At 39.0% G+C, this 27,099-nt stretch overlaps 1 protein-coding gene across 1 annotated transcript in view; it reads right to left on the bottom strand.

Annotated features, from left to right (window-relative positions):
* Nucleotides 1–1,554: 1,554 nt before the first annotated feature.
* Nucleotides 1,555–27,099, bottom strand: part of LOC132111782 (inositol-tetrakisphosphate 1-kinase-like) — a 51,067-nt gene continuing 25,522 nt past the window's right edge. The window contains exons 4-11 of the mRNA XM_059519375.1: nt 23,726–23,851; nt 21,895–22,012; nt 10,610–10,708; nt 9,719–9,759; nt 9,165–9,330; nt 2,572–2,639; nt 2,241–2,403; nt 1,555–1,996 (exon numbers count right to left, since the gene is read on the bottom strand). Of these exons, the coding sequence (XP_059375358.1) occupies nt 1,692–1,996; nt 2,241–2,403; nt 2,572–2,639; nt 9,165–9,330; nt 9,719–9,759; nt 10,610–10,708; nt 21,895–22,012; nt 23,726–23,851 (1,086 nt within the window). The 3' untranslated portion in view covers nt 1,555–1,691. The remainder of the gene's footprint in view (nt 1,997–2,240; nt 2,404–2,571; nt 2,640–9,164; nt 9,331–9,718; nt 9,760–10,609; nt 10,709–21,894; nt 22,013–23,725; nt 23,852–27,099) is intronic.

The raw sequence follows: 27,099 nt of genomic DNA, 5'->3' as shown, positions 1-27,099 counted from the left end.
TCACTTCATATAGACTGAACGGAACGGGAGCAGATGCTGATGACAGCAGTCCATTCATTCACTCGACTCTTGTTTACCGCATCAAGACATTGTCAAATCTCTCCACACATTCACTTCTCTCGCAGTGAACAAAAACAAGCTGCTTTCTGCTGCTCTTTAACCATGTAGGAGTAATCCAAGTCACTTTATGGGCACTAAGTGGGCGAAATTTCTTTTATAAACATGAATACAAATAAGATTATCATTTTGTAATTCTACTACAAAAAAATAAACAAACTGCTGTGGGATGTCGAAGGCTTTCAATACAATATATGCAAAAAAGTTTCCAAAAGAGAACCTAAAAAGCTTTAAATCCCTTTAAGGCTTTATTGCATTTAATTAAATGTATAAATGACTGCTAAATTGCTCCGATGGTTTTAAGTACATTGATATTGGTGCTAAACTAATAATTAATTAGTGCTTGACCTGCCTCATAAAACAGATTGATTTAAATCAGCAACCAAATGCAACGTTTCACTAACAATGTGATGTATAAAACAAATGCTTTGTATTCATTAGTAATTTAATTAGCAATTATTTGATTCATAATGAATATGTCAAATTGCACAGATCTAATATATATTTGTTATTTGTTTTTTTTTTAACCATGGAATGCTAACCAGGAATCAAAGAACTGAACTCTCTGTGGAAGAGATATGATCTTTGCCATTAGAACAAGACAAAATACTCCCAACATACACATCAACATCCATCTCGAGCGGTTTGTTCTGTACTAATCTGAAGCAAAGTTCAAAACTGGATCATATACAAAACATCAGAAGTTTTAAAGGACCGTCTGCTATAAAATAACACACGCATACAAGGAATGTCAGAATATCCTCTAGCAAACGTCCAACCAAACTCAACGTCGCCATTTAGAAGAATTTTAGAATAGTAGAATGTTTGCCTCTTCAGAGTTGACTTTCATAAAACGATCAAGATGCTTGACAGTTCACCTGGAACTTCATCATTCGGTTTTCTCCCAACTTCATATAACATCTTACGATACGATGCGTTGAAATGCACATGAAAAATGTCAGGTGTCAACGATGTTTACAGAAGGATGATGAAAGTCTTCTGGAGCATTAGGAAAAGATTACGGAGTGTCACAAGATCTGTAGATGCTGCACAACAACATGCACTGTGGATCCTCACAATATAGGTTTTCCACTAAACACAGAGCACAAAGACATTTTAAGTGTCGTGTTTGTTAGATTATTGGGTGTGTTTGTTTTCCGTGCCATTAAAAACACTCACAACTGTTAGCTTTTTTTCCATCAGCAACAAATAAACAAACTTCCGGCGTAAATATCCAACATGCCTATTTAACATCCACTTATTATGCACTGTGATTCAAATTAAAAAGGATTTAAAAAAAATATCTGCTGATCACTGATGATTTCCCGAAAGTTTGCATTAAGGTACGGAGTTGTTAGACTGAAGAGAAAGAAAATGAAAACAAAAAACATATACAAAGGCATAGGAGTTAGAATCCAATGCCCATTATCAACATCATTGATTATTCCCAATATAGTTTATTTTTGATTACAGATATAGTATCAGTATAACAGTTATTGTGGTATGTTATTCAGTTTGTCTTCACAATTTGGATGGCGGGACGAGGGAGAGGGGGGTGCATGGGGAGACAGCGGTTATTGTGACGAGGCTTTAGTGGCTATCGTGGACACGCAGTGCTGTTGGAAGTTGGGGGACATGGACGAGTTGCAGCCCAGTCTCTGATGTGGGCCTTTCAGACCACCGTCGCCCTCCACGATCCAGGGGCTGCTGTCCGACTCTTTGCCGAGCATGCCGCAGCACTCCTGGGACGGGGCGCAGTTGCGCTCTCCTGCGCCTAAAGTGGGCAGCTGGCCGGGAGGGGGAGGGGCAGGGGGGTTTTGGAGGACACTGATGATGTGGTTGAGGAGATCATTGAAGAACTCTGGGACACCCTCATATCCTGAGAAGAGTGAAAACAAGTGGTCATGTATAGAATCTGTGGTCATGAAGAGGATTTTTGAGCACAAACCGGTCAGTGAGAACATGCTATTAAAACAAAATAATGTGCAGTTAATATACTGTATTTAACATAGTAGCACATATAGTTTTTTTTTTTTTTTGCATGACCCTCAAATACTTGATACAATTTATCTCTATCTGGCCTGGGAGAGTTGCCTTGTAGTTAGCAGGATACAGATACACACCAGGGAATGCATTGATGTCTATGACTGCATGTTGACCCGTCTGGTTGTTAATGATGACGTCGATGCCGAAGAGCGAAACACCAAGAGATTCCCGTAGAGATTTACACAGTTCCCTAATGACATCATCATTCGGTGGTTGGGAAACACCTTCTACGTTATCTCTCTGTCAAAAATGCAAACGTAAGAGAAATGTATAAAAAGCTTCTGACCTAAAATGATTACAATTATTATTAAAACTATGCAATACCCATCGCTTTAATAGCAACCAGGGTTTGTTTTATTTAAGCTTAATGAACAATACTTTTTGTCGACTGGAGAAAACTGAACTTACAGATGTGAGGTCAGATGATGACTCTGGCTTGGACACATTGTGGCTGTTAAAGAAAATCGCTTTTCTGTCTGTAAAGGCATAAAAACAAACACATAACTGTGAAAAACACTTTCAGTTGCAAGTCAGTTGAATTAAAGTGAAAGTGTAAGAGTGCAAGTGCACAGGGAGCCACTAGACAGCAGCAGAAAGCTGCGGTTCAGCAGAGAGAGTCAAAGCTTCAGGAGTGCCAGGCAGAGAGGGGGAATAAACAGACTGAGGAGGAGCAGCAGCAAACACAAAAACCTAGAGCCAAGAGGATGCTGAGATTTATGGCCTCCCACTCAAATGACAGTGAAGAAATTCATTTAGCCTTCCTTCTTTCAGCAGACATCAAAACACCCCAAATAATCATGATGTGCATCTATTAATCCTCAGATATAATATCTTTTTGACCCTAAGAAAATGACTCTTCATCTGTATAGCTTCTGAATATGGCTGCCTTGTGCCATTCAATAAAGCATTGGCCTGTCAGAAAGAGAACAATCTATCTGAAGGCCAAACATTAAAAGGCATTCAAATGCAACATGCTTTGTAGTTTAGAAAGCCATATATGTTTTAAAACATTTTAACTCCAATTTGGATATAACCTACAAATTGTATTGTTAATATTCGTAGTTTATTTCATTTTGAAATTCTCTTACAGCATGAAAATGTGCTGCTCAATAATGCCTGTGTAGAAATATTATTTTATTCTGAACTAAGTAATGTTTCTCCATTAATGGCCATTGAAATTTGTGCCTATGTATTCAGACAAAATAATCAATAAATTAATCAATAAATCAAATGCAGGGGTGATAGTAGAAAAAAATCCTGAGCCTGAACTTTTTTTTTTCAATTATAATACTCCAAAGTAACCAGGAATTGTAGGAAAAATAGGTAAAACTAGTAAACTAGGAATTGATTAGTAGCGTAAACATTGACTTAAGGGCATGAAAAAGGAGATATTCATTTTTCTGCAAAATATGCACTATTTATTTTAAATATTTTTTTGAAACTAACTGTGCCAAAAAAAAAAAAAAAACGCATGTAATACAACACAAAATTTGTTTATTCAAAACCATTTGCTATTAAGAGAACAATAATTGGCAATAATTTAAAGTGCTTAAAGAACTGAAAAACAGTGAGAAATAAATAAAAATAAGCAAATACAGTTTACTACAGAAAACATTTTCCCCTTCCTTCATTTCTTCCTTTTTGAACAGGTTTTTGGGTTAGCCGAACCTCTCCTTTTCAACATGTTTGATGGCAGTGCAGATGATGCTTTGGATTGGCCATGAAAGAGTGGGAAATAACGCGTTGGTAAAGAGGATGTGGTAGCTGATGCTGAGGATGTGGTGGCTGATTCAGAGGAGGTTTTAGCTGGTGCTGAGGTTGGGGAAGCTGGTGCAGAAAGATGTTGTCTGTCTAGTGAAGAGGAGGCTGTGGCAAATGGAGGACATCTGGCTTGTCCAGAGGTGGTAGCTGGAGAAGATGGTTTGTCTGGTGTTCTGGCCTGTTGACCAGAGGAGGTGGTGGCTTGTGCAGAGGAGGAAGAGACTGGCACATAGGATTTTTTTGGTGGCCATTTCTTTTTCAGGGCCTGTTGACCAGAGGAGATGGTGGCTTGTGCAGAGGAGGAAGAGATTGGCACAGAGGATGTTTTTGGTGGCCTTTTGATTTTTCTGGCCTGTTGAACCAGTTTGTTTGCCTCCTTTGAGGACTGCATCCTTGCTGCCTCACTCAGCCTTTTCTGCTTTAATGCCTGTTCAGTCTCTTTCTTTTTTTTGTAAATGTAATTGGTAGTTTTGGAATGATGAAAGGCAGGCTCGCCTCAGAGGCTGGTCAATGGTCATAGTTGAGGCTGTCCTGTCCCTGGCTTTAAGTGTGGACTTGATTACTGCGAGGCTCTCATAAGTTTCCACATTCATGGAGCACCTGTCATCTTCAAGGATATCATCCATCAAATTAAATGATCCTTCCACCAAGGGGCCTGTGAAAATGGACAAAAGAGCTTTAACTAACTTGCACAGGGTCAGATACTACGCATCCCTCTCTGCCTTTTTCAAGGAAGCAACATGGCTCCACCAGTCTACATCGACTCGACAGTCGCCTTCAGTGTAGCTCTGTAGACGAAGAAGCATGTCCCCATCCAGTTGGTAGGCCCGGCATTCTTCTACCAGCTGACCAATCTCTTCTGGAGGGACAGCATTTGGCAAGGCTTCTCCTAATGCGGTCAAAGCTCCAATGACTCCATCAGATTGCATTAGAGATGGAGTAAGAGCAGAGAGTGAAGATAATATGATGTTATCCAAGGGAAGGTTTTTTAGCAGAAACTCTCTGAGAGAGTCATAGATATGATCAACCCACACCTTTCCCTCCACATGGGCTTTGTTCGTCGCAATGTAGCAAAACTGTCCAACAGAGAGCCTCTTGTTTGGCAGTTGCAAATCCCTTCTCCATACCTCAACCTTGAGAATCTCTTTGTGACTCAGTGGGATAGCCTTTGGTCTCATAAATTTGCCCAGGAGCTCTCTTACAAGGGCCACCATTTCCACATGCACCAAATGCACCATCGGCTTTTCATGCTGAAGCTTTTTGGCAAATCTCTGAAATGTTGGAAGGACCCCTGCAAAAATAAAAGACAAAATAATTTAATATATAATATAATATATATAATTTAATATAATATTTAATATACAACCAGTGTTGGGAAATATCTGAACACAAATATGATTATGCATTTAAAATACAATATATAACTAAATAATAATACAACTCATTGGCTGTCTAAAAATGTTTATTAAAATACAACCATTCACTGCCAAAGACATCTTTAACGTTTTTTTTTTTAACGGGGCAAGCTGGGGAATGATCGGGCGAAACTTATCCAAATATACTTTGCTTTATTTATTATTATTATTATTATTATAACTATTATTTATCCTGATCGCACAAAATGAACCACTAGGTGTCAGCAGATCACTTTCATCTACAGGAGTAAGGACAATGGGCCTCATTCACCAACCGTTCTTATGAAGAAATTTGTTCTTAAAACCCACTTACGCAGTTTTTACGAAGTGTTCTTTGGTAAAAACAGAAACTACGAACACTCTCGAGCACTCTTGCGCACATTTGATACTTGTTTTGTGCAAAAATAAATGGTTATTGCATTTTCATCATATCTGCAGGTGTAAAATATAATAGAATTTAAATTACAACTATATATTTGATCATTTTAGATATTTTTGAATAAAAATATGATAATTTTTTAAATAAAATAAATTCCACTGTATTACAAAGCATTAATGTATTTTAGAATAAACAACAAATAACACTTTTTACATTTTTATACTAGCTACTAAATATAAGGACCCATTTACAGTTCAATTCCTGCAGCAGTGCAGAAATGGGATTCAGCATGATCAGAACAAAACATTGAACGATTCTGAGGTTTAAGAACACCTTTGTGAATCTGCCTAAGAGTCTTCGTAGGACCTTCTTAAGAACACAGTTAAGAACAATCTTAGGAAGTAAATGAGGTAATTGGAAAATGAGGCCCATTGTTACCTTGTTAACACAGTTCTTCACAGTACTACAGTACTCCACAGTTGATGATATTCTCATTAATTTGGTTATTGTTGCTGTAGAAAGGACCTGACTGTTTAATTTGTATCATGTATAAAATGACTTAGGTCATAGCCAGATATGCCAGTGGACTGCAACCACTTATTAACTTAAAATGTTACTTTTACTCTTACATTTAAGTTGCAATGAGTTTGCCTAGTCATAAAATACCTCTGATTAAGTCGATCATGACCTTCATTCTTTGAAACTCTGTAATGAGCACAGAGATTCGTGCCTTTCTATCTTGGTTTGTTCCTGTTCAGGATGCCACTGCCTGCTCTTGCTGAAGTACTTGTATCCTGGCCTTTTCCTCAACTGAGAGCTCATGTCTCTCAAACACTTGATACAGAAGCCTTCTGTAGCACGCACACACACACACACACACACATCTATGTAAATAAATGTATACATTACAGTCCTTAATATGCCATTCTAAACTAATAAAAGATGGTGCATCATTAGGCCTACATCCCACAAGGGCTAAAACTAAAACAAACAAGACACTAAATTTGTTGTTATTAAAATGATTTGCATTACCTGTATTTGTGTTCTTCTTTCGGATCCAGCACATGATAGTAGTGCACCACGAGCACATCCAGGAGCTCATTCATCCTGTTGCATACCTCGAGCATTTGAATGAATCTGTTACTGATGGGCCTTATCAAGCTCTTCAGGGGGAGGTGGAGTAAACTTTGAAACTGTGCAAAAATCTCCTTCTGTTTAGGTGATTTCTCTATATCATAATAAATATCAGAGCAAAAATCTTCCACATCTGAGCCAAACGGTCTCATGAGGGCCCTAGCAGTATTGGACACCATGTGAACAGTGTCTCCTGATATATCCAGGAGATTAGGGTTCTCCTTCCTTGCTAACGTTTCAAGCCCAGATTTCTTTCCCCTCATCACAGCACAATTGTCCAGAAGAATGCTAGTGACTTGTCTCCACTCCAGCCCATATGATTGCAGGACATCTTTTAGTTGCAGCATCAGTGCTGAGGCATTTGCAACATTAACCTTTTTGCTGGCAAGATGCTGTGTTTTCACACTGCCTGCATCCTCGTCATAAAATCGGACCAGTACATTTAAAATCTTATCCATGCTTTTATCCGTGGCTTCATCAATGTTAAGTGAAAACATGTTGTTCTTGAGCTTGTCGGACAGATTTCTTTTAAATTCTGGCGAGATGCCGTGTGTAATTAGATAGCCCGCATGCTGCCTCGAGACAGACAGATGCGTAAGGGCGAGTTTATCCTCCGCTAATTTCTTACACAAAGTGACGAGTGGATGAGCGATCGTAAACGACAGATCAAACTCGGCAATGAAGGAGCACAAGCGAATTTTTAAATCAGCCACGCGATCGGTCATTGACGGTCGGATATCTGCTGTGGCTGTTGCCCCCGGCAAACGTGAGGTGTGTGGAATTGCTCGGACAGCTGCTTTATGACTAGGGTCTAACTCGTGCCGTGGCAACACTTTTTTCCCGCTAGTTCCATATAGTATTTTCTTTGCGCACAAAGTGCAGAAACATGCGCCTGCTTGCCGGAGTTTTTGACACCAGCTTCCAAAGGGCTTTTCATCTCTACCCACCTCCTCTATCCAAGACCAGCGCCATTTATTCTTAATGCCTTTGTCAATACGTTTGGTGTCTTCCCCTGGCTTCATAAAGTTGCTTTCCATGATGACTCTACTATATTTCGCGCGGCCAGTGTTGGTATGGAAACACAAAACAAATTTGCACGTGGAGTGACTGCTGAATCAATCTGATTGGCCAAAACCCAAGACCAGCCCCTACCCTATTACCGATTGGCTGAAGAAGGCTTACTAGTGTGGTTTAGTGAAAGCGCCACTCAGATCTTGGGAACTGTCAGATCACGCGAACCGGATTTTTTTTTTTTTTTTTTTTTCGCAGACAAGTCTGTACGCCGGAAATCCGGCGTGGCGCCGGAGTGCTATCAGGCATGCAAATGCAATGTATTTGTTTTAATTTAATGAAACTCTTCTTTAAATTCTCTTACATTGATATATATATATATAAAAAAAAATAAATTAAAAAAAACAATAATAATATATATATATATATATATATATATATATACACACACACACATATATATATCAAAATTATATATATAATTATAAATTATTATTTTATATATCAAATAATAATTCATAGTTAAAATTTATTATTTTCTTAACTATATATATATTAAGAAAATAATCATTCATAATTAAAATGTATTATATGGTGTTATGAGTTCTCATTGGCTTTGCACTTACAATATATTTATCTTTGGGCTTAAAACATGATTGTTTTGGTCATTCAAATCCTTAAAACAATAAAAAAAATATTGAATAAAAACATAAAAGCCCTGTGGCATAGACTCTGATTTCCTGAATCTCACTGAAGAACTGCATAAGAAACTCATCAGCCTTTTTCTTCACTTCATAGAATTCTTAGAAACCACTAACAGCCTGATCGGTCTTTAGAAACACTGTGCTTCCTTTTTCTTTGTTTTATTCTTCTAAACAGGTTTTTTCATTTGAATACTGCTGGAAGGAAAGGCATGTGTAATTGTGCATTGTGGAGCACAGAGCTGACCTCCTGAATTTGCATTAAACTAACAAGTCGCTCTCCCAGTAACCGTAACTGCTTTGCATGGACTCCAAGCACATTAGCATATGCAAACGGCCAATACTTTATAGCAGCCCGAGTGGAAACCAGACTTGGGTAAGCACTTTCGCTGTCTGGGTTTCAGCAAAATTTGACTCGACTCTTTAGACTGCGATGTCAGCTATGCAAAGGCATCTGGGTTATACAGCAGGAATGTTGTAATGTAAATCACGCCTAAACAAACTGAATGGTCCAATCGCAGTGAAATAAACCATTTCGCAGCAGTGGCCTTCCATGGAAATAACATGTATAAAGAGCTGAAGTGTGGGATGAAGGTTTACCAGATGTTCCACTGGGGAAGTTCTTGAGTGATGGTCTCTCCACTACAGTGTGCGACTCGCCCACCACGAACACCTTATAGAGCACGGCATTGTGGTTTATAAAACTCTGAATCACACACGGTGGCTTCACGTCCATTAGGTCCTCTGCATTAAATATTATAGCCATCTACAGAGAAACACAGTGAGAAGAGACAGAAAACTTAAACTGATGAAAACACTCTTAAAAGTAAAGCTTTCAAAAGAGGCATTTCACAGTAATTCCACATTTTGGGTTACACAAAGAACATTTGAAGAAATCTCGTTTTCTTAGAATATATAACTATGATTTTTTTTTTGCACTGTAAAGAACCTTTTGTGCATATCAAGTGGATGTTAAACATAGATCTTATGCGTAGTTGAACTTTCCAGATTGACTACTTCTAAGGTTCAATATCACATAGCATGCTGACTCGAAGGCAGCTCAACTAGTTTTTGAAACGACGCTCTGTGTGTATTAGTGTTTTATGACCTCTGTGGTCACATGTCACAAAAACAGAATCAGAAAAGTCTCTTACCTCATGAGAGTTAGTTCCGTGAGCAACCCGTGTTTTGCAAACTGTGCAGAAAGAGAAGAACAGAAACACACTCTAAGGTAGTGGATGAGTTTGTTTAGTTAATAATAATTAGTTAACTCCTAAAACATTTAATGCGGTAAAATCTATTTTTGTGATTTTAAGACTTCTTTTCTGCACAAATAAACTCAATGCTGTATTACCATACAAAAATAAAACCATGCAACCCAAAATACATAATGTATATCAGGTTATTTCACTTAATTAAACCGACTGGAGTACTCATTCAACTGCAAAAGATGGCATGTTTTAAAATAATGAAGACATGTTTCTTATTCAATATACATGTATGCATATAACTATATATGAATTACAGGTTTTGGATTTTGCTGATATGATACTAATGTCAGGGATTTGTCACTGTGTGTGTCCTCACAGAAGTGTATCATTTGCACGTTTTTAAAGCTTTGCCAATTCAAACATTCAATTGACTTAAAAGAATTAGAAGATGTGAAAAACACAAAAAGTGCAAGACGATGCGAAAGAGAACTCCATTCAGCTGTGTTCAGCACACACGAGCCCCCAACTGAGTTTCTCTTTCGCATCTTCTTGCACTTTAATCGGACAATTCCCCCTAACCAATTTGAGCATTAAAGCAATTTTAACACATTAAAGTGCGCACAAGAAGATGTGAACAACAACTCCATTCAGTGTGTTCTGTGTGCACAGTGCACACATATAGAGCCGTGTCTCAGGCAACTTATGGAGTGACTTTCCAAGTCTTCTTGCAGAACAATAGTAAATGTTACTGCACATTTAGTGTGGGATTTATAGAACATGATGCCATGGTTAAACATTATTTTCGGTTTCAGAAAGAAAAAGGTGGGAACTTACTAAAAGGGAATGTAAGGCCATGCTGCTTGATCTGCTCCAGCGTGTCTGGGCCACACTCGCTGTTTAGCACCATAAATGGAGGAGAACAGATCCTCACATCTGCAGAGAGAATGAAAGACAGGAAGAGACAGGTGAGTCCTGCTCCAATGTTATATGCATTAATGAAATTCCAAGGAGGTCTTTGCTGGTTTGGTGCTAGTCTAGCAGGTGGACCAAGCTGTTCTCCATCAAAACAGCAAGGATAATAGAAGAAAAATGCAAAGGCTTGAGAAAGTGAATCTTTCACTGGAGTCTAAAATGCATGAAAAACACTATCCGTCAGCATTATTTATCTCAAAAGGCAGTTGATTGGCTGATGCAGGAATTTGGAAGTGTGCAATTTGAAATCTGGCATCTGTGTTAATGGAGCCACAGAACTTTTAACAAAACTCCCACTGACCAGCGGTGATGAACATTTAAGCAAGGAAAAGGGAAGCAAAAACAATATAAACAGATCTGAATTGTGTAATAGGCAGGGATGCATTTACAGGGATGATGTTATTTGGTAAGAGTAGATGTTATCCCCCACGACTCTTATAGAACAACTTGTGTAAAGCCTTCTGTCATCAGTTACCCCTTTACTTCCCTATTTATTTTACCGAATGGAGAACAATGCACAGAAGGCACTGAGCCTGACTCACTCTGCATAATGCAGGAGCCAGTCAATAGAAGCACAGCAATTTGACCCGTGGGTTCAAGGCTTTGTTTGAAAATACTGTAGTCTCACTGTCCTGGGAATCACTCAGATGAGCAAACAGAGCCATAGATGGAACAAAAGTGTCAATGGCTGTGAATGAGGCACATTATCAGATAAGGATGAATCATCAAAACAGAGATGCACACTGGGCTTAACTTGGGAATAGGCTCTTCTGACTTGGGCCAGTAAGCAACGGCCCAGAGGTTTAGTGAATGAATCTGCTTTGCTGCAGAGTTTCAGTGTTCGTGCTGTTATCTAGGCAGATAAGGCATGTTTTGGGAGGTTTTTTTGAGTGTAGCAGAGGAAATGAGTCTAAGAGTGAAGCCTCAACTGGCTGATGACACAGCGCACTGATATGATCACGGTAAACCGCCTGTGTGGAGAGGGAGCAAAACTGATAATGAGATGCTTTTCAAAGCTGAAGAAAAGACTCCACATGACTCAAGACTTTTATTAATTATTTTATTACATTATGAAACACTTCAACACACAAGAAATAACATTAAAACTACTGAAAACATTAATAAAGCAATAAGCCCCAAGAAGCCGAGGTTTACAGTGAATTTATAAAAGCTAAAGGGTGTTGTTAGGCTCAACGGATGCGGAGTGGCTAAAACCCCCTTTAGCAGTTATATATTCACTGTAAACCACGGCTTCATGGGGCTTATTGCTTTTATAAAATGGTCATTCCATATACGTGGTAAGGTTAAGGACAAAATCGCAAGCTAGCCGTTCACTTCCTGTTTTGCTTAGCTAGCTTTGAGTTGGTAAATGACGGTATCACTACTGAAATATCCTGTAGTGCTGAAACAGAGAGAGCTGTGCTGGTTTTCTTATCAGAGCTGGTCCATTTATCCAGCTGCTAGCTTTTTGTTCTCCTATTCCAGAGGAAGCTTGCATAAGTGTTTATGAAAAAATGGCAGTAGCAATCTCCGATAAGCGATTTAGGCTACGTTTACACGACAACAATTTAGTCAAAAATAGACAAGTTTGTCCCTTGTGTTTTTAAAAAGTTTCACGTACACACAACAACGTTTTCAAAACGATTGATGTTTACACATATCCGTGAAAACGGCATAAAAAGCTGTATTACATATACCAGGCCAGTAGTTGGCGCTGTCACCTTGTTAGCAAACAGTACCTATAGGTAAGTGATGATTACATGTTGTATATGATGCATCTCTGCTGTTGGTTTTAATATTGTTGAAGTAAATCCATACTTTGCTGAAGAAGTGTTTGCAAACTCTTGAGCAGCAACAACAGTACCATGTACTCCGCCATTGTTGTGTATGTTTGTATACGCTTGCCTTTAAAATCGACACGTACTCTGCATGTCTACATACCTAACATGTATTACGCACGTGCATGACGTCACCATTTTAAAAAATTCCCATACTGGGTGTTTACATGGAAACGATAAATGGTGGCATTTCCAAAAACGTACACTTTGAAACCAGAAATATCCCCAAAAACGCTGTCGTCGTGTAAACAGGCAAAACACATAAAAAGTCTGCAGTTTTTGGCAAAAAAAGTTGTTGTGTAAATGGCCTCTTAGTAGTGTGAGCAACCTACTATTACCACTTATAAATACTTCAACCACAGTTAGCATCCAGACTAAGTGTTGTTTGCTTTTAAAAAACTGAAACAAATATGTGACCCATAAGGGTCAATTTTTCGAAATTAAGATTTATTCATCATCTGAAAGCTGAATAAATAGGTTTTCCATTGATGTATGGTTTGTTAGGATTGGACAATATTTCGCCAAAATACAACTATCTGAAAATATGGAATCTGAGTTTCCAAATAATCAAAATATTGAGAAAATCAATAAGTTATCAATTTAAGTTTTTAGCAATGCATATAACTAATTAAAAATTAAGTTTTAATATATTTATAGTAGGAAATTTACAAAATATCTTCATAGAACATGTTCCCAATAATTTTTTGCCATAAAAGAAATCTCAATAATTTTGACCCATACCATGTATTTTTGGCTAATGCTACAAATATACCCCAGAGACTTATGACTGGTTTTGTGGTCCAGGATCACATATAGTAATGCACTTGCAATAGAAGCCTATGTGGCAACGTTTATGCAAATATGAATAATAGTGTTCTCTTAAAGTCTATTTTGGAAGCATCAAGACCATGTAAAGTTCATGCAATACACTCAAACGATGATGTTATGCAACTATCCACAAGTGCTGTTAAGACATAGAAAACCATAACCTAGATAACTCTAATCAAGATACTCACCTCAAAAATACAATTGATACGATTTACAGATAAACTAATAAACATTGTCTTCCGGTCCAATTCCATTTTGATTTTACAAAAGGAGGCAAAGTTCTAGAAGGTATTTGAGCTCCGAGATGTTAAGCAATTTGTGTTTTTGATGGCTGTTAATACAGACTTATTATTAGAAATGTAAATTCTATTTAAATTGGCCAAGAGTTGTTCTGTAAAGGGAAGAGTAATGAGATCTTCTTAAGCAGGTACAAACGCTTAGTGATGTTCCCGTTTCTGGCTCAGCGAGGATCCAGGATCAATCTCCGCTCTGTCTAAACACTTCAAACTCCCTGCAGACCTGCCGGAGCCGGCTGAGACATTTATATGATAATTATGAAATGTTTAGAACACATTTATAAAAGCACTGCTTTGGAGTTTTGGCTCTGACTCTGCCGGACAGCACAGATGGGAAGCGTAATATCATACAAGCTTCTTCCTCCATCCATTCATTCCTTTGATATGGGCGATGGTGGTTTTGTAAAAAGCTAAATCTCTGAGACCCTGTTTTCTCAGATAAAACAGTACCAAAATAAGTTCAAACTACAAAAAAACACCCTTTGAGTTGATTAGACCTGAAACCTGCTGAACACAATACCATGAAAGCAGATGCCTTATACAGTGAAATGTTCCATCTCATGCACAAACAAATGGTGTCCTGCTTTGTCTCCACAGACAGAATGTAAGACAGCAGGACAATGTTGAAGCTCTTCAGGTTGTGCATGAGTCATATGGTCAAGAGGAGAGCCAGAAAACGTGGCACTAACCACTAGGCGTCTCATTAAGAAATAGACTAGAATTGACTGAGGACTGGGATGACAAACAGCATTCATTACGGCACTAGTGTGTGGGCAACTTCTTGTGTGCTGGTGAATACTGGTGGGAATTGATCAACTGATAACTACAAGTACAGATTATAGATCATAGCTCTGTTCCCAGTACTGAAACTACCAAAAGTATCAAATTAAATAAAATAAAATAAAATAATAAAAACACAATCCTCAGTTCAACAATTTTGTATAGATTTGTAAAATTTTCGATGGATGCTTGAAAACATTTGGTGAAAATGATCTGTAGCACGCCTCCTGTCCTGCAGATATCAGGAACCTTCACCATTGTGTTCCTCTCAGAGGTGCATTCAGCCTCGATCACTCATTTGGCTCAGTTTTATTCACAGGATTTCGCCAGCTCTACATTACATGTCACTTTGTCCCTCTTACTGAAAATAAACAGTGTCCATGGCTAACGTTTTCCAGACACTTGTACTACACAGCGCACCCTGTACTGCTGTCCATCTGTCATCAAGAAACCTCATCACCTGTATTCTGTTAAAAATGTTAACAGAATGTATGCAGTGTAATAGAAGTAAACAGTGCTATGCAGTATTTAATTTCAATTTAAGTAGTTATCCAGGGATGAACCAAGGACCAACTAGGGCTGCACAATTGTGGGGGGGGGGGGGGGGGGGGGGGTCTATTCGATTTTTCTGACGAAGTTTACAATTGTGATTTTAAAAGTGCTTAGAAAACTAGGTTTGCTGTGCTTGGTTGTAAGGGTCTACAATTTGCGATTAGATTAGATTAATTAATTGTATTATTGTAATAAATATTGCTGAATAAACTTTACTGTAAATATGTTTTTTTATTTTACTGTAAAATAAAAAAATAAAAATACATTAACTGTAAAATTATAATACTAGTACAGGTATTTACTAATATTATAAATACTAGCATTTTGTGCCAACCGTTTGGTGGCGCTAACAGTGATGTTGAGTCAGTCGATTGGTCCACTGAGCCATGGCAATGACAGATCAGTGTGGTGCGAGGTAACATCGCCCCGCTTCATCCCACATTTGGTGTGTTTGGCTTCCCATGCAAATGCATGTTAAAAGGTTAGTTCACCCAAAAATTTTAATTAGCTTGTGATTTAGTCACCCTCGAAGCATCCTAGGTGTATATGACTTTTTTTCTTTCAGACGAATCTAGTTGGAGTTACATTAAAAATTATCCTGGCTATTTCAAGCTCTATCATTGCAGTCAGCGGGTGTTGCAGTTGAACAGTCCACAAGTCGGCAAATAAAGCACACACATTCATAAAAACACGCACCGCAGACAGCTCCAGAGGATGAATAAAGGCCCCCATAGCGAATCCATGTGTTTTTGTAATAAAAATATCCATACTTCAAAGTAATAAACACTTTTCTCTCACTTCGGTTATCTCTCGTACGCGGATCCGTTCCGACGGATGATGCCGCACGTATGTGTCAAGCGCGCACCTCTGAGATATGCTAGTCTCGCAAGTTTGTTTATAGGAGCAAAGGAAGCAACATTTCCTTCGTTTTGCAAAGGAAAACAGTCTCCCCTTGGTTTATATTGAAATCCTCTGACATTTTTATTTACAAATCCTCAGTTTGTACTAGGGATCGAGCGATATATCGGGCCAATTTTTGAGGTTTTTAAGTGTATCGGCATAGGCCGATACGTGGCTGCTACGTTCGCCGATAGTTTTTTCCCCAGCATTATTTACAGACAGGCGTCCACAGGCAGCTCCGTGTTGCTGGAGACGCTGCTGTTCACACTGCCCCTCCCCCACTAGCAGAGTGCTGGAAGCCTGCTCTGGTAAGTTTTAAACTTTCAAAGCATCGTTTAACTGTTTGACTTAGCTGAAATATTGCCATACACTTTGAAAGTGGAAACATGTTGCTTTATCTGTGCGTGCAACTATACAGTTAAGAAAGTATGTGGGTCAAAATGGGAAACGCGAACGCCGAATGCCTTATCTATAAAACTGCTTGCCATTGTATTTAGGTAGCTGCAAATAGCTAAGTTATAGGCTATCCGTATGCATACAGCAGCTGTTACGAACACTGTTTATAGGATTAAATAATGCAGAGTGGCCGACGTTTTTCCGTGATTCCCTGGTGTTTGTAGGAGTTTTATTGAGCAACCACCTGGCTGATGTTTGGACGCGTGCTCATAAAAGAATCGACGCATTTGCGACGCGCATGCGTTGCCGCGCGCTCGTTTGTCCATGCGCGCTTTTGCCGTGGCGTGGTGAGATGAAAAAACATCTCAACTTTTCAGAATGCCACAAGCGAATGCAGGTCATGTGACAAAAAACAACAACCTTTCCTAGATAACATCCAAAGCTTGGCCGAACAGCTGATCATAGCCGGACAGGGCGGGATTTTATTTCTCGTCTCCATAAATATATACATAATGTAGTAGTAAAGGGCTAGAAATCCTTTGCTGATACTTCCTCGTCATTGTGGAGAGCGCAGTTCATGGTTGCATGAACAGACAGATGCCACGGGAGCGCAAGCACTTGTGAAAAGGAGAAAGCATTTTTAGACGTGATATGTGAACAGCCACAAATTCATAATAAACTGAGAATCAATTTGGTTTAAAATTGTTTTTGTTTTGTTTAAAATGGAGATCACGATTACAACTTAACAGAATAACATGTTCCAGTTTATTTAAAAAAATATATTCATTTGAATCATTAATTCAAACACTTTTCAAATTTATTCAGTCTCATTCATAAATTCCTGTTTAATTAATGGATTGAAGATTAATCACAGTTTTTTTTTTTTTTTTTATGAAACTCGAGTCTTCTTGAATAAATGATTAAATGAAAAAAAAATAACAGTCGATTTTTGCCACCTACTGGAGTAATGTAATCAACAAAATTTTATTTGAAGAGACTCTAGCAATCACTTTAGCAATTTTATTGGTTATTCCTTAAAACTGGCAAGAATAAAGACATTTTTATTCTTCAAGTATTTGCCCTTCCCCAAAAACAATATTTATTATTAAAAATAACGATACCCAACCCTACTTAGACATGCTCATTTTATTTTATGTAGAAAAACTGAAACCATGGTAGTCTTAAATTACAAATCAAGCACTTTATTTCAATGGCTACTTATCAGGTTTATTGTTTTCTTAAATTATTTAAATGTGTTGACAGTCAGGAATTTGTGATGACCCTGTTATAACATGTCAGCAAGCAATGCATCATCAAGGTTGTGTTGTATATGTTGATGAAAGCCTTTTACCCTTGCACAGTTAACCATATTAAGTACACATCCATATTAAGTTCAATAAATGTTCATTTTTTAAATTGAGACTTTTGGTATCCTCTTGTCATTTTTATGATGTAAATTGATTGAGAAAAAGCAGTATCGGCTCCAAATATCGGCTCAAGAAAATCGGCAGCCCGTATCGGTCATCGGCTAAGGCTGATGGGTAAAAAATCGGCATCGGCACTAAAAAATTCATATCGGTCGATCCCTAGTTTGTACTTCTAATTCGTGACTGGTGTTTTGTCTTGCTCTCTCTCCGCATTCATCACTAATCACGCAACGCCGCACCATCTTATGTCCTTCGCTGGAATGGCTTCAGTGTATAACAGTCAGCAGAAGTAAGAGAAGAGTGTTTATTACATTTAAAATATGGATATTTTTCGTACAAAACCTCATGGATTCACTACAGGGGGCCTTTATTCACCCCCCCCGGGCCACCTGCGACATGTTTTATTATGAATGCGTAAGCTTTATTTGACGACTTGTGGACTGTTCAACTGCAACACCCGCTGACTGCAATGATAGAGCTTGAAATAACCTGGACAATTTTTTATATAACTGCGACTGGATTAGTCATATACACCTAGGATGCTTTGAGGGTAAGTTTTTTGGGTGAACTAACCCTTTAAAGCTACCAAAACTCGGTAAAGAGCACGTGCAGAGATGGAGTTTGTGTGGAACATCACTTACTGCGAAACAAGCCGCTCTGAGATGCTGCACACGCTGGCAATACTGAGCTGCTCACAGTTAAAAACACTGTACTGCGCTTCACTCTGAAACACGCAGCAAATATATTTAATCATAGCCTTTGCGATCTGATAACTGATAATTTTTCAACTGTGGAAAGACATCACTAAAGACTTGTGTCTAAATGTTTCAATTTCAAGTCCACCGATGTTATACTACTCTCCTGTCTGGTTTGTTTGTCAGACAAAATGGCAGATTCTGTGTTATAATCACCTGTCAATCAATCTCCCTACAAAGGGTCCATTTCAATTTTATTTTGCTTAATCGTGCAGTCCCAGGAACAAATGTCATATCTCAAAATTCACCAAATTAATTGTGAAATTTCTATCCACTGGCATGAAGGAAGACCCTTGGGTGTTTATGCACAGTCAATCATTTTTAACATCAGTGGCATTACTCATTCCTAGCAGACAATAAGACTGATGCTGCATACAAGTGCAAAAGCCTTTTATGTGTCCTACAATGCATCAACAATGCATTGAAAGAAATGAAATGAAGATGAGAAAAATGTTGATTATAAATATATCTCAGTCAGTTTCAAAAACGATTTTACCCAATATTGTGTGAATGCTGCTATGCTTAGAGTATCTAAAGCGGCTCCCACTTGTGTTGCTATGGTATCCATTGTAACCATACTTTCTGTTGCTAAAGAGAGGAATGTGGCACTGTGTCTGCCTGTAAATGTGAGAGGACGAAAGAAACCGAGAGGGTGACAGATGGCCAGGGTATAATTTGGTAGTTGTGTTATCTGCAAGTACTGGCACAATCCAATTTAACATTTACATTGCAGCATGTTTAATGATGCAACAGTCAATTCAACATGTTGCGATTTAATACCACCTGACCTGACCTATAAAAAAAATGTAAAAAGAGTTTTCCTACAACTGCATCCTTTTGAATTCTTAATTTTACGTTTTTTTACAGAAATACACAAATACATGTATGTGATTAATTTAATTAGGTGTATTTAGTGTCATATCATGTAATTAATTTGATTTAAATGTTTGTAACGAAACAAGTCTTTTTCATGGTTTCCGTAGATAAAGAGTGGGATGCTCTGATGTCAGTGAAAAAGAGAAAAGGAGAGAGACAGACTGGGGGCTTACAGATGATTTTGTTACATAACCATCTGTCACGTCTGAACCCAGACACACATGAAGACCACAAAGACAAATATAGATGAACAAATGTGCCTGCTCAGGGAAGAACCAAATGCTTTCTGTGGAGGGGAGATGAGGCCGCTATAATATGGGTGTTCTGGAGAAATCTACTCTTTTAAAGATTCATTACCCAAAAATTTAAGTTAATTATTAAATGTCATTATTCGCTCACCCTTATATTGCTTTAAACCTGTATGACTGACTTTGTTGGAATACAAAACAAGAAATCTGAAAAGTTCTTGTCACTTTTTTCCATGCAATTACAATTAATGGTGACTAGAAGGGTTGTCACTATACCATTAAACAAACATTACGATACTATATTAGCTGAAGTTATCATGATAAGTAGTATCACGATATCATACAATATATGGCAATTCATAATTCACAAACTGCAACAGCCTGCTTTTTTAATAATTTTTTTTATCTCTGTTCCGGACATGCACATCAAGTGCATTGCAATCAATTCTCAAAATGTAATTTGTGTGGAAATAAAAGTCCGTAAAAATGAATGTAATAATCAAAACTCCGTAATCTTCGGGAAGAAGGAGGCGGGAACCGGCAGACAATCAAAATGAAACTTTAATAATCAAAATAAACACAAAACAGCGGACGACTGATGCGCACAAATAAAAACCAAAACATAAAATAAAGCCCAGCCCTGGTACTCTCTCGTCCTTCACTGTCGTCGCTCCTGTTTTATATCCTTCCATCTCCTCTGTGGGACTCGAGACCGGTGGTGGGTCGCAGGTGTCGCTGATTTCCCAATCACTCCACCGGCCTCGCTCGTGTTCCCACATCCCTCGGCCCCGCCCCACTCGTCACATACCCCCATCGCCCCTCGCAGGCCGGGGGTACTCCCGAGACTGCGCTCTACCCCCCCCACTTCCTCCGGGGGGGACCGCTCACAGGGACCTGCGGGAACCTGGGGGTAAGACAGACGAGGCGAGAGAAAAGGAGATGGAAGGAGGAGCGACAGAGACGAGAGAGGGGAGAAAAAAATAAAATAAAATCGGTTCCCAGACGCACTGTTGCTCGGCCCTCCTCCGGCTGGGCGATCTCCTCCGCGGTGCCTGGCGGTTGGCACTGGACGGCCCTCGGCGGACGGCACGACACTCCTCCACCACCTGGTGGACGGCGACGGCTCCTCCGGTTTTGGGCAGCCGGCAGGAGTCCCCCGTTCTCTGCTCCTCCCCGTTCCGGTGGATGGCAGCAGGCTCCGGCCACCTGGCGAACGGCGCCGACTCCTCCGCTCCCTCACGGACGGCAGTCCGCCCCTCCACATCACGGGCGGCCGGCAGCGAGCTTCAAAACTCAGTAATCTTCGGGAAGAAGGAGGCGGGAACCGGCGGACAATCAAAATGAAACTTTAATAATCAAAATAAACACAAAACAGCGCATCAGCCCCTCGCTCCTGTTTTATATCCTTCCATCTCCTCCGTGGGACTCAAGACCGGTGGGTCGAACAGGTGTCGTTCAGTTCCCAATCACTCCACCGGCCTCAATCGTTCCCACGTCCCTCGGCCCCGCCCCACTCGTCACAATGAACAAAGGCTAGAAACATACAGCTGGGTCAGTTTGACTGAGAGAAGATCAGGCATGATGGTACTGAAGGCAGAACTGAAGTCCACAAATAAGATCCTACCTAGATGAGTGTAAGTGAATGTGTGAAGTGCATATCAAAGAGCAATTCACTCACAAATGAATCCGATACGGTTTGCTTTCTGCATTAACATGCAGAGCTATAATGCAGATATTAAGATTTCCAGTGAAAAGCAACTCAAATTTTAGTCTGTTTGTCACACAAAACTTTCATATGGCTTCAAAACATTGTGCATGAATCCATGTCTATGAATCTTTCATTGTGTTTTTTGTCATTTTGGATCTTGACAGCCCAGGTACCCATTCCCTTCCATGATATGGAAAAGATCAGTCAGGGTATTCTTTAAATACACATTTTGGTTCCACAAAAGAAAGTAAAAAGAAAATGGGTGAGTAAATGTTAACAGCAATTAAAATTTTGGAGAAACTATTCTTTTAGGTAAAGCAAAAGAACGGAATGGGAGCGTGTTGCAGGTCAGACTCAAACCTGTTTTTCCTGCATGAGCACCAAAGCTCAACATACCAACTGTATTACAACTCTCTCCAGACCATTACTTTAAAAAGTTAACACCATTCAATTACAAACTGTGAGTGCATCTTGTAGTTGGACAAATTACCCTTGGTATAACCTGAAAATGAAAGAAAGAGCAGGAATGCTGGATCACAGTACCTCTCATGCAGTCCTCTATCCTGTGCACCAGCTGGTAGGACTTGCAGCGGTCCAGCAGAGTTCGGATGGCTGGAAGAGGGTCAAGAATGATGGTCTCTGGGTGAGCGTCAATATACTCCTGCAAGACCAGTGGAACCGGTCACAAGAGGAAGGTGTACAGGAGACCGTAGTCAATAACATGACTGACTGAAATCTTCAAGTTCCAACATTACTTACTGGTGTTGTTCAAAGGCAGCTATCTAACATTTATAAACGGGCATGCATGAATCAACATGCCACACATACAAAGACATGTACACATTAAGCCCGTTAAACTGCTGTTATGTAAAAGAAACATCACATTCTTGCATTCAGTTGGCATAACCACTCGCTCTCTCTCTCTCCACTGTCTCCATTCACTCCAATCAGATAATAACATTTGACGGAATGAGAAAGTGCATTCTTTTCTCATTTCCATCAGTCATTTGCTTTCATTGATGGGAAATTTAGTCACAGATCCCAGCGTTCTGATTGTAAGATCAAATCAACTCCAACATCTGAATGGGTGTAGAAGAAACACATTCTACCAGCTCTGATTAAATAAGCAAAAAAAAAAAAAGATCTCCAGTTTTCACAGGCTTTAGACTGAACGCTGTATGTCAGTGCTCAGATCATTCTGTGTCTTATGTAAAACCATGTACTACACATTAAGCGCATGCTTATTGAGAGCGCGGTGTTAGGAAAGAGCTTTGTTTAAGAACATTAAGAGGCTCAGCGCTCTTACGTTCTTATTTAGAGGGGAGTACCTGAGGGCACATTTCATAAGATGACCAAACAAAAACAAAGTTTTAGGATGGGAATCGGAGTTAAATAAAACAACCATGTTTTATTTTTTCAAATGAAGTCTGTTCGCAAAGGCTATATTTATTTGATCAAAATATGATAAAAATACTTTCTCGCTAACCTTCAACATTTAGCAAATTATGCATTCATATCATTTAAACAAATCTTTGAATAGCTAATGAAAATGTAATTACCGTATTTTCCGGACTATAAGTCGCACTTTTTTTTCATAGTTTTGCTGGTCCTGCAACTTATAGTCAGGTGCGACTTATTTATCAAAATTAATTTGACATGAACCAAGAGAAATGAACTAAGAGTAATGAACCAATAGAAAACATTACCGTCTACAGCCGCGAGAGGGCGCTCTATGCTGCTCAGTGCTCCTGTAGTCTACCACTGAGCAGCAAAGAGTGCCCTCTCGCGGCTGTAGACGGTAATGTTTTCTCTTGGTACTGTTACGGCTGACCCTCAGCTAGGGCTGGGCGATATATTTAACGATATGATCATGCGCATCTAGTCAGTAAATCTGCATTTAATAGACAGAGCCGTAGATCACTGACAAGCTACACAATATCGCGTTCATTATCGAAGGCAATTAATCTTCGATAATGAACGCGATATTGCGTTGCTTGTCAGTCATCTATGGCTCTGTCTATTAAATGCCGCTCCAATTATAAGCAGGTGATGGCGATTTAGCGGTAATCACAGAACCAGATTTACTGACTAGATGCGCATGATCATATTGTTAGATATATCGCCCAGCCCTACCCCCAGCAGTCACAACAACATGATTTCCTATTAAATCTGGCAACTCCAATCTGCAGGCTAGTTCTGATTTTCAGCAACAAGCGTCAACTTCTCCAGACTGTAAACTGCAGAAATCTGGGCAAACGTTGTGTAGCCTTTAATCAGATTCAAATTCCTGCTTCTTAATCAGAGCTGCAGATCTAGGCAGTGGGCTGAAGACGACAGCACACATGCTCAGACAGGCCCATCGCACGCCTCTCACCTGCACACGCTGGACCAGCAGCAGGGACTGGGTGTCATTCTGGTCTGCTTCCAGGATCAGGTCTGTTAGCTTGTGAATGATGACGTCCAGGGGACCCTGCTCCTCTAACGGCTGACTCAGGTCAAGCTGCGGAGAAGGGAAAGATGAAAGGTTATAATTTATACTTTGATGCTCTAAGTTCAAAGATGTTTAATACCACTGAGTAGAATTTGGATTAACATTACATGTATCAAAACAAATTGATGTCTACTGAATCTACTGTTTGTGTTTCCACAATAATTATAATGCGTGCTGATTTATGAATATGTTGGTAGAATTTGAGATCAAGAAAAACAACATGAAACTAATTGTTGAAGTTGAGTCACTTTAAATCAGCATTAAAGGGACAGTTCACCCAAAAATCTAAATATGTTTTTGCAGAATAAAGCATTAATATGTGCTTTATAAGTACTAATAAACAGCCAATATTCTAGTAATATGCACGCTAATAAGCTATTAGTTAATGGTGAGAACTGGTCTTTAAAATAAAGTGTAACCAGGTGCTTTTAAACTCCAATGTTCCTTTCACTTAGTGACAGATTAAACGAATGGCATGTTTAAAATCAATTTGCACACACACACACACACACACACACACACAAATGGACTATTTATGGCTGAGAGCTGCAAGGACACAATCTATTTCCTTGTATGGTTGAATGTTTAAACCCATCTGATTTTCCAGTGGCTTTATATTTAGTTTTTTTCCCTCTTCTACTTGTTTTCACCACAGGATGTCCCATGAGTGGCCAGGCATTGATGTCAAGAGCAACTCCAGACTACACTGAGCTCAAATCCCAAGGTGCTAATGTGCTGACAAACCTGTTCTGCCTCTGATAATCTCATGCTTACTGTACATGGACAGACGGTTGCACCACAAGCCATTAGTGGACCGTGGAAACACACCCCTGATGACCTACTATTGTGTGCTTGTCCCTGCTGAGCAAGGTACAACAGCCAACTCTCTCTCTCTCTGACAGTTTGTTGGCTAAACAGCAGCTCCTCCCTCACACCGAGGGGCTTTAAAGTAATAATAGACAGATCTCTAATATAGAATATACTACAGAGATACTATAATAGTTCATCCATAATTAATGAAATGCAGGTGCTGGAAAATTGATACTGTGATATAATCAGATCAGATCAGTTCTTACCATTACAAGTTTTTTATCATACATTTATGAGGAAATCTCTTGTCAAGTCTTGCATTGTACCGTATTGTACAGTGAATTTTATGTTTGAAAACAGCTTTGTTAGAAGTGTTATAAAAAAGATATTTAAATATCAATGTAACAGTTTGTTCACAACATATTAAACAGGTAAACTGCTTTAACACTGGTATAACAAAAACTATTATCATCATCATCATTAAAAACATGTATCTTACTAATTCGAAAAAGTCACTTTAGAACTAGTAACGGTGGAAACGTTGAGTTGCTTCATTAAAAGCTTGCTGTATCATTGCATTAAAAGCTCACTGTATTATGTGAATTCCAGTATTATGAGAGAGAGATTGCCTGAGCGAGTTTGATGACCTGCTTCTGATACAGTATTCTTCAGTAGCAGTATTAACATTAAGTGACATGGCATCTGACATACGGAAGCCATTGGCACATGCGTTGACACTTCCGGTTTTCACTGACATGTGTCGGTGGAGAGTGGAGTGGATTGTATCAGTGTCACTGACATTGCTGCAGAACATGTTACCGTATTGTTGTGGAAGTGACACTGCCGTTGTCATCCAGAGTATAACGTAGACGGTGAAACACACGCACTTAACGGCAGAACCATATTTAATTGATGATACGTTTTGGTTTCTTGTGTCCCTTTGTTTGCCTGAATCTGGTCAAATACTAAAATAAATAAATTCACATTGTTGTGTCACATGTCAGTGGAGAGTTTCATGTGCCTATGACACTTGTGACATGTGCCGATGGATTGTGTCAGTGTAACTGATATTACACATTTAAAACACCTTTGTTATACTATCCTTTCTTATGTAAAGGTGATTTCCGATGACAGCGCTGCTCAATGCATATGTTGGCTGCGTCTAACAAGGTGTTGTTGAAAGTAAAAATAACTTCCTTGTTTACAACTCTTTCAGTCTCTTTCAATATAAAAGTCTCTCTAATGCAACTAAAATGACAAAAATGTGTAGGTAGGTGCCTTATTCGACAGCTCCAAGCACGCAGACAACAGTCAACTTGATATCATTCACCATAATAATCAATGAATATTCGAAGATGCCACAATCCTGCACAGCCGAAAATTGTAAAATCCCCCGGGTTTTAAATTCCCAAAAAATGGGATAACCTTTCACTGGCGAAGTGTGAGAGAGGGGCAGAACCATAGATATGTAAGGATTGTGGCATCTTCGAATATTCATTGATTATTATGGTGAATGACATCAGGTTGATCCTTTCAATATGGTGGATGATTTACATATAGCGGCCAATAGAAACAGTTTTTAATGAGGCATCTACTCATTAACCAGGCCTGGACTTTATTTTGTTTTTGTTTTATGTGTCAGTCGTCTGTGTGGGGCTGCCGCTTTTACTTTCGTTTCGTGTTTGTTCATTTGTTTAGTAAAGTTTTATATTTAAATGTTCTCCGGTTCCCGCCGCCTCCTTCCCAATCTATGAATATTGTTACAAATTTTTTTCTTCATTATTTAGCATTTTACAAATTAATAATAAAAATAAAAAAAACTATTTACAATTACATTTTCTATTTTACATTTTTCAGCTGTCCCAGAACAAAGATTGGCATTGTGAAGCAATCGTGGCGATTTCTGAGATTGTGGTCATATGTCAAACAGTAAGAGATGTTCAAAGATGGCCACTGTCACGGTCTTGTAACCAAAGATAGTCTACGATCAATTTCTAACTGTCAGAAATTCATAATGATCATTGCACAGTGTGTTTTCTGCTACAACCCACGTTTAGCGACCAGCCAATAAAAACAACAACTGCCAAAGAGTAATTCATCTTGCTCTTTTTGTTTACCACTAGTGCATGCTAATAACGTCTTATTCTTCCATAGTAACGTGTCATATTCTACAACTCAATAGGTGTCAAAGTCGTACAGTCTGCATGCATGTCGTACCCAAGTTTATCAGATCCATGTCACACCATGTGATTCGCACTGATCTAAGTTTGGACTGCTAAAATCGTGCAGTGTGTAGAAGCCTGTATTCATGACGCTGAGAGCCACTTCCTTTTCTCCATTCACATCTGTGTAGAGACACGACTATTCAGTTATTCATGATGCTTTAAGCCATCTGAGACACAAGTAACTAAACACCAACGTCTATCTGCCTGCTACTCAAGCTACTA

The sequence above is a fragment of the Carassius carassius genome, chromosome 31 (assembly GCF_963082965.1).
Source record: "Carassius carassius chromosome 31, fCarCar2.1, whole genome shotgun sequence".
In the NCBI taxonomy this organism is placed as follows: Eukaryota; Metazoa; Chordata; class Actinopteri; order Cypriniformes; family Cyprinidae; genus Carassius; species Carassius carassius.
This window is presented reverse-complemented; position numbering and strand designations above follow the sequence as displayed.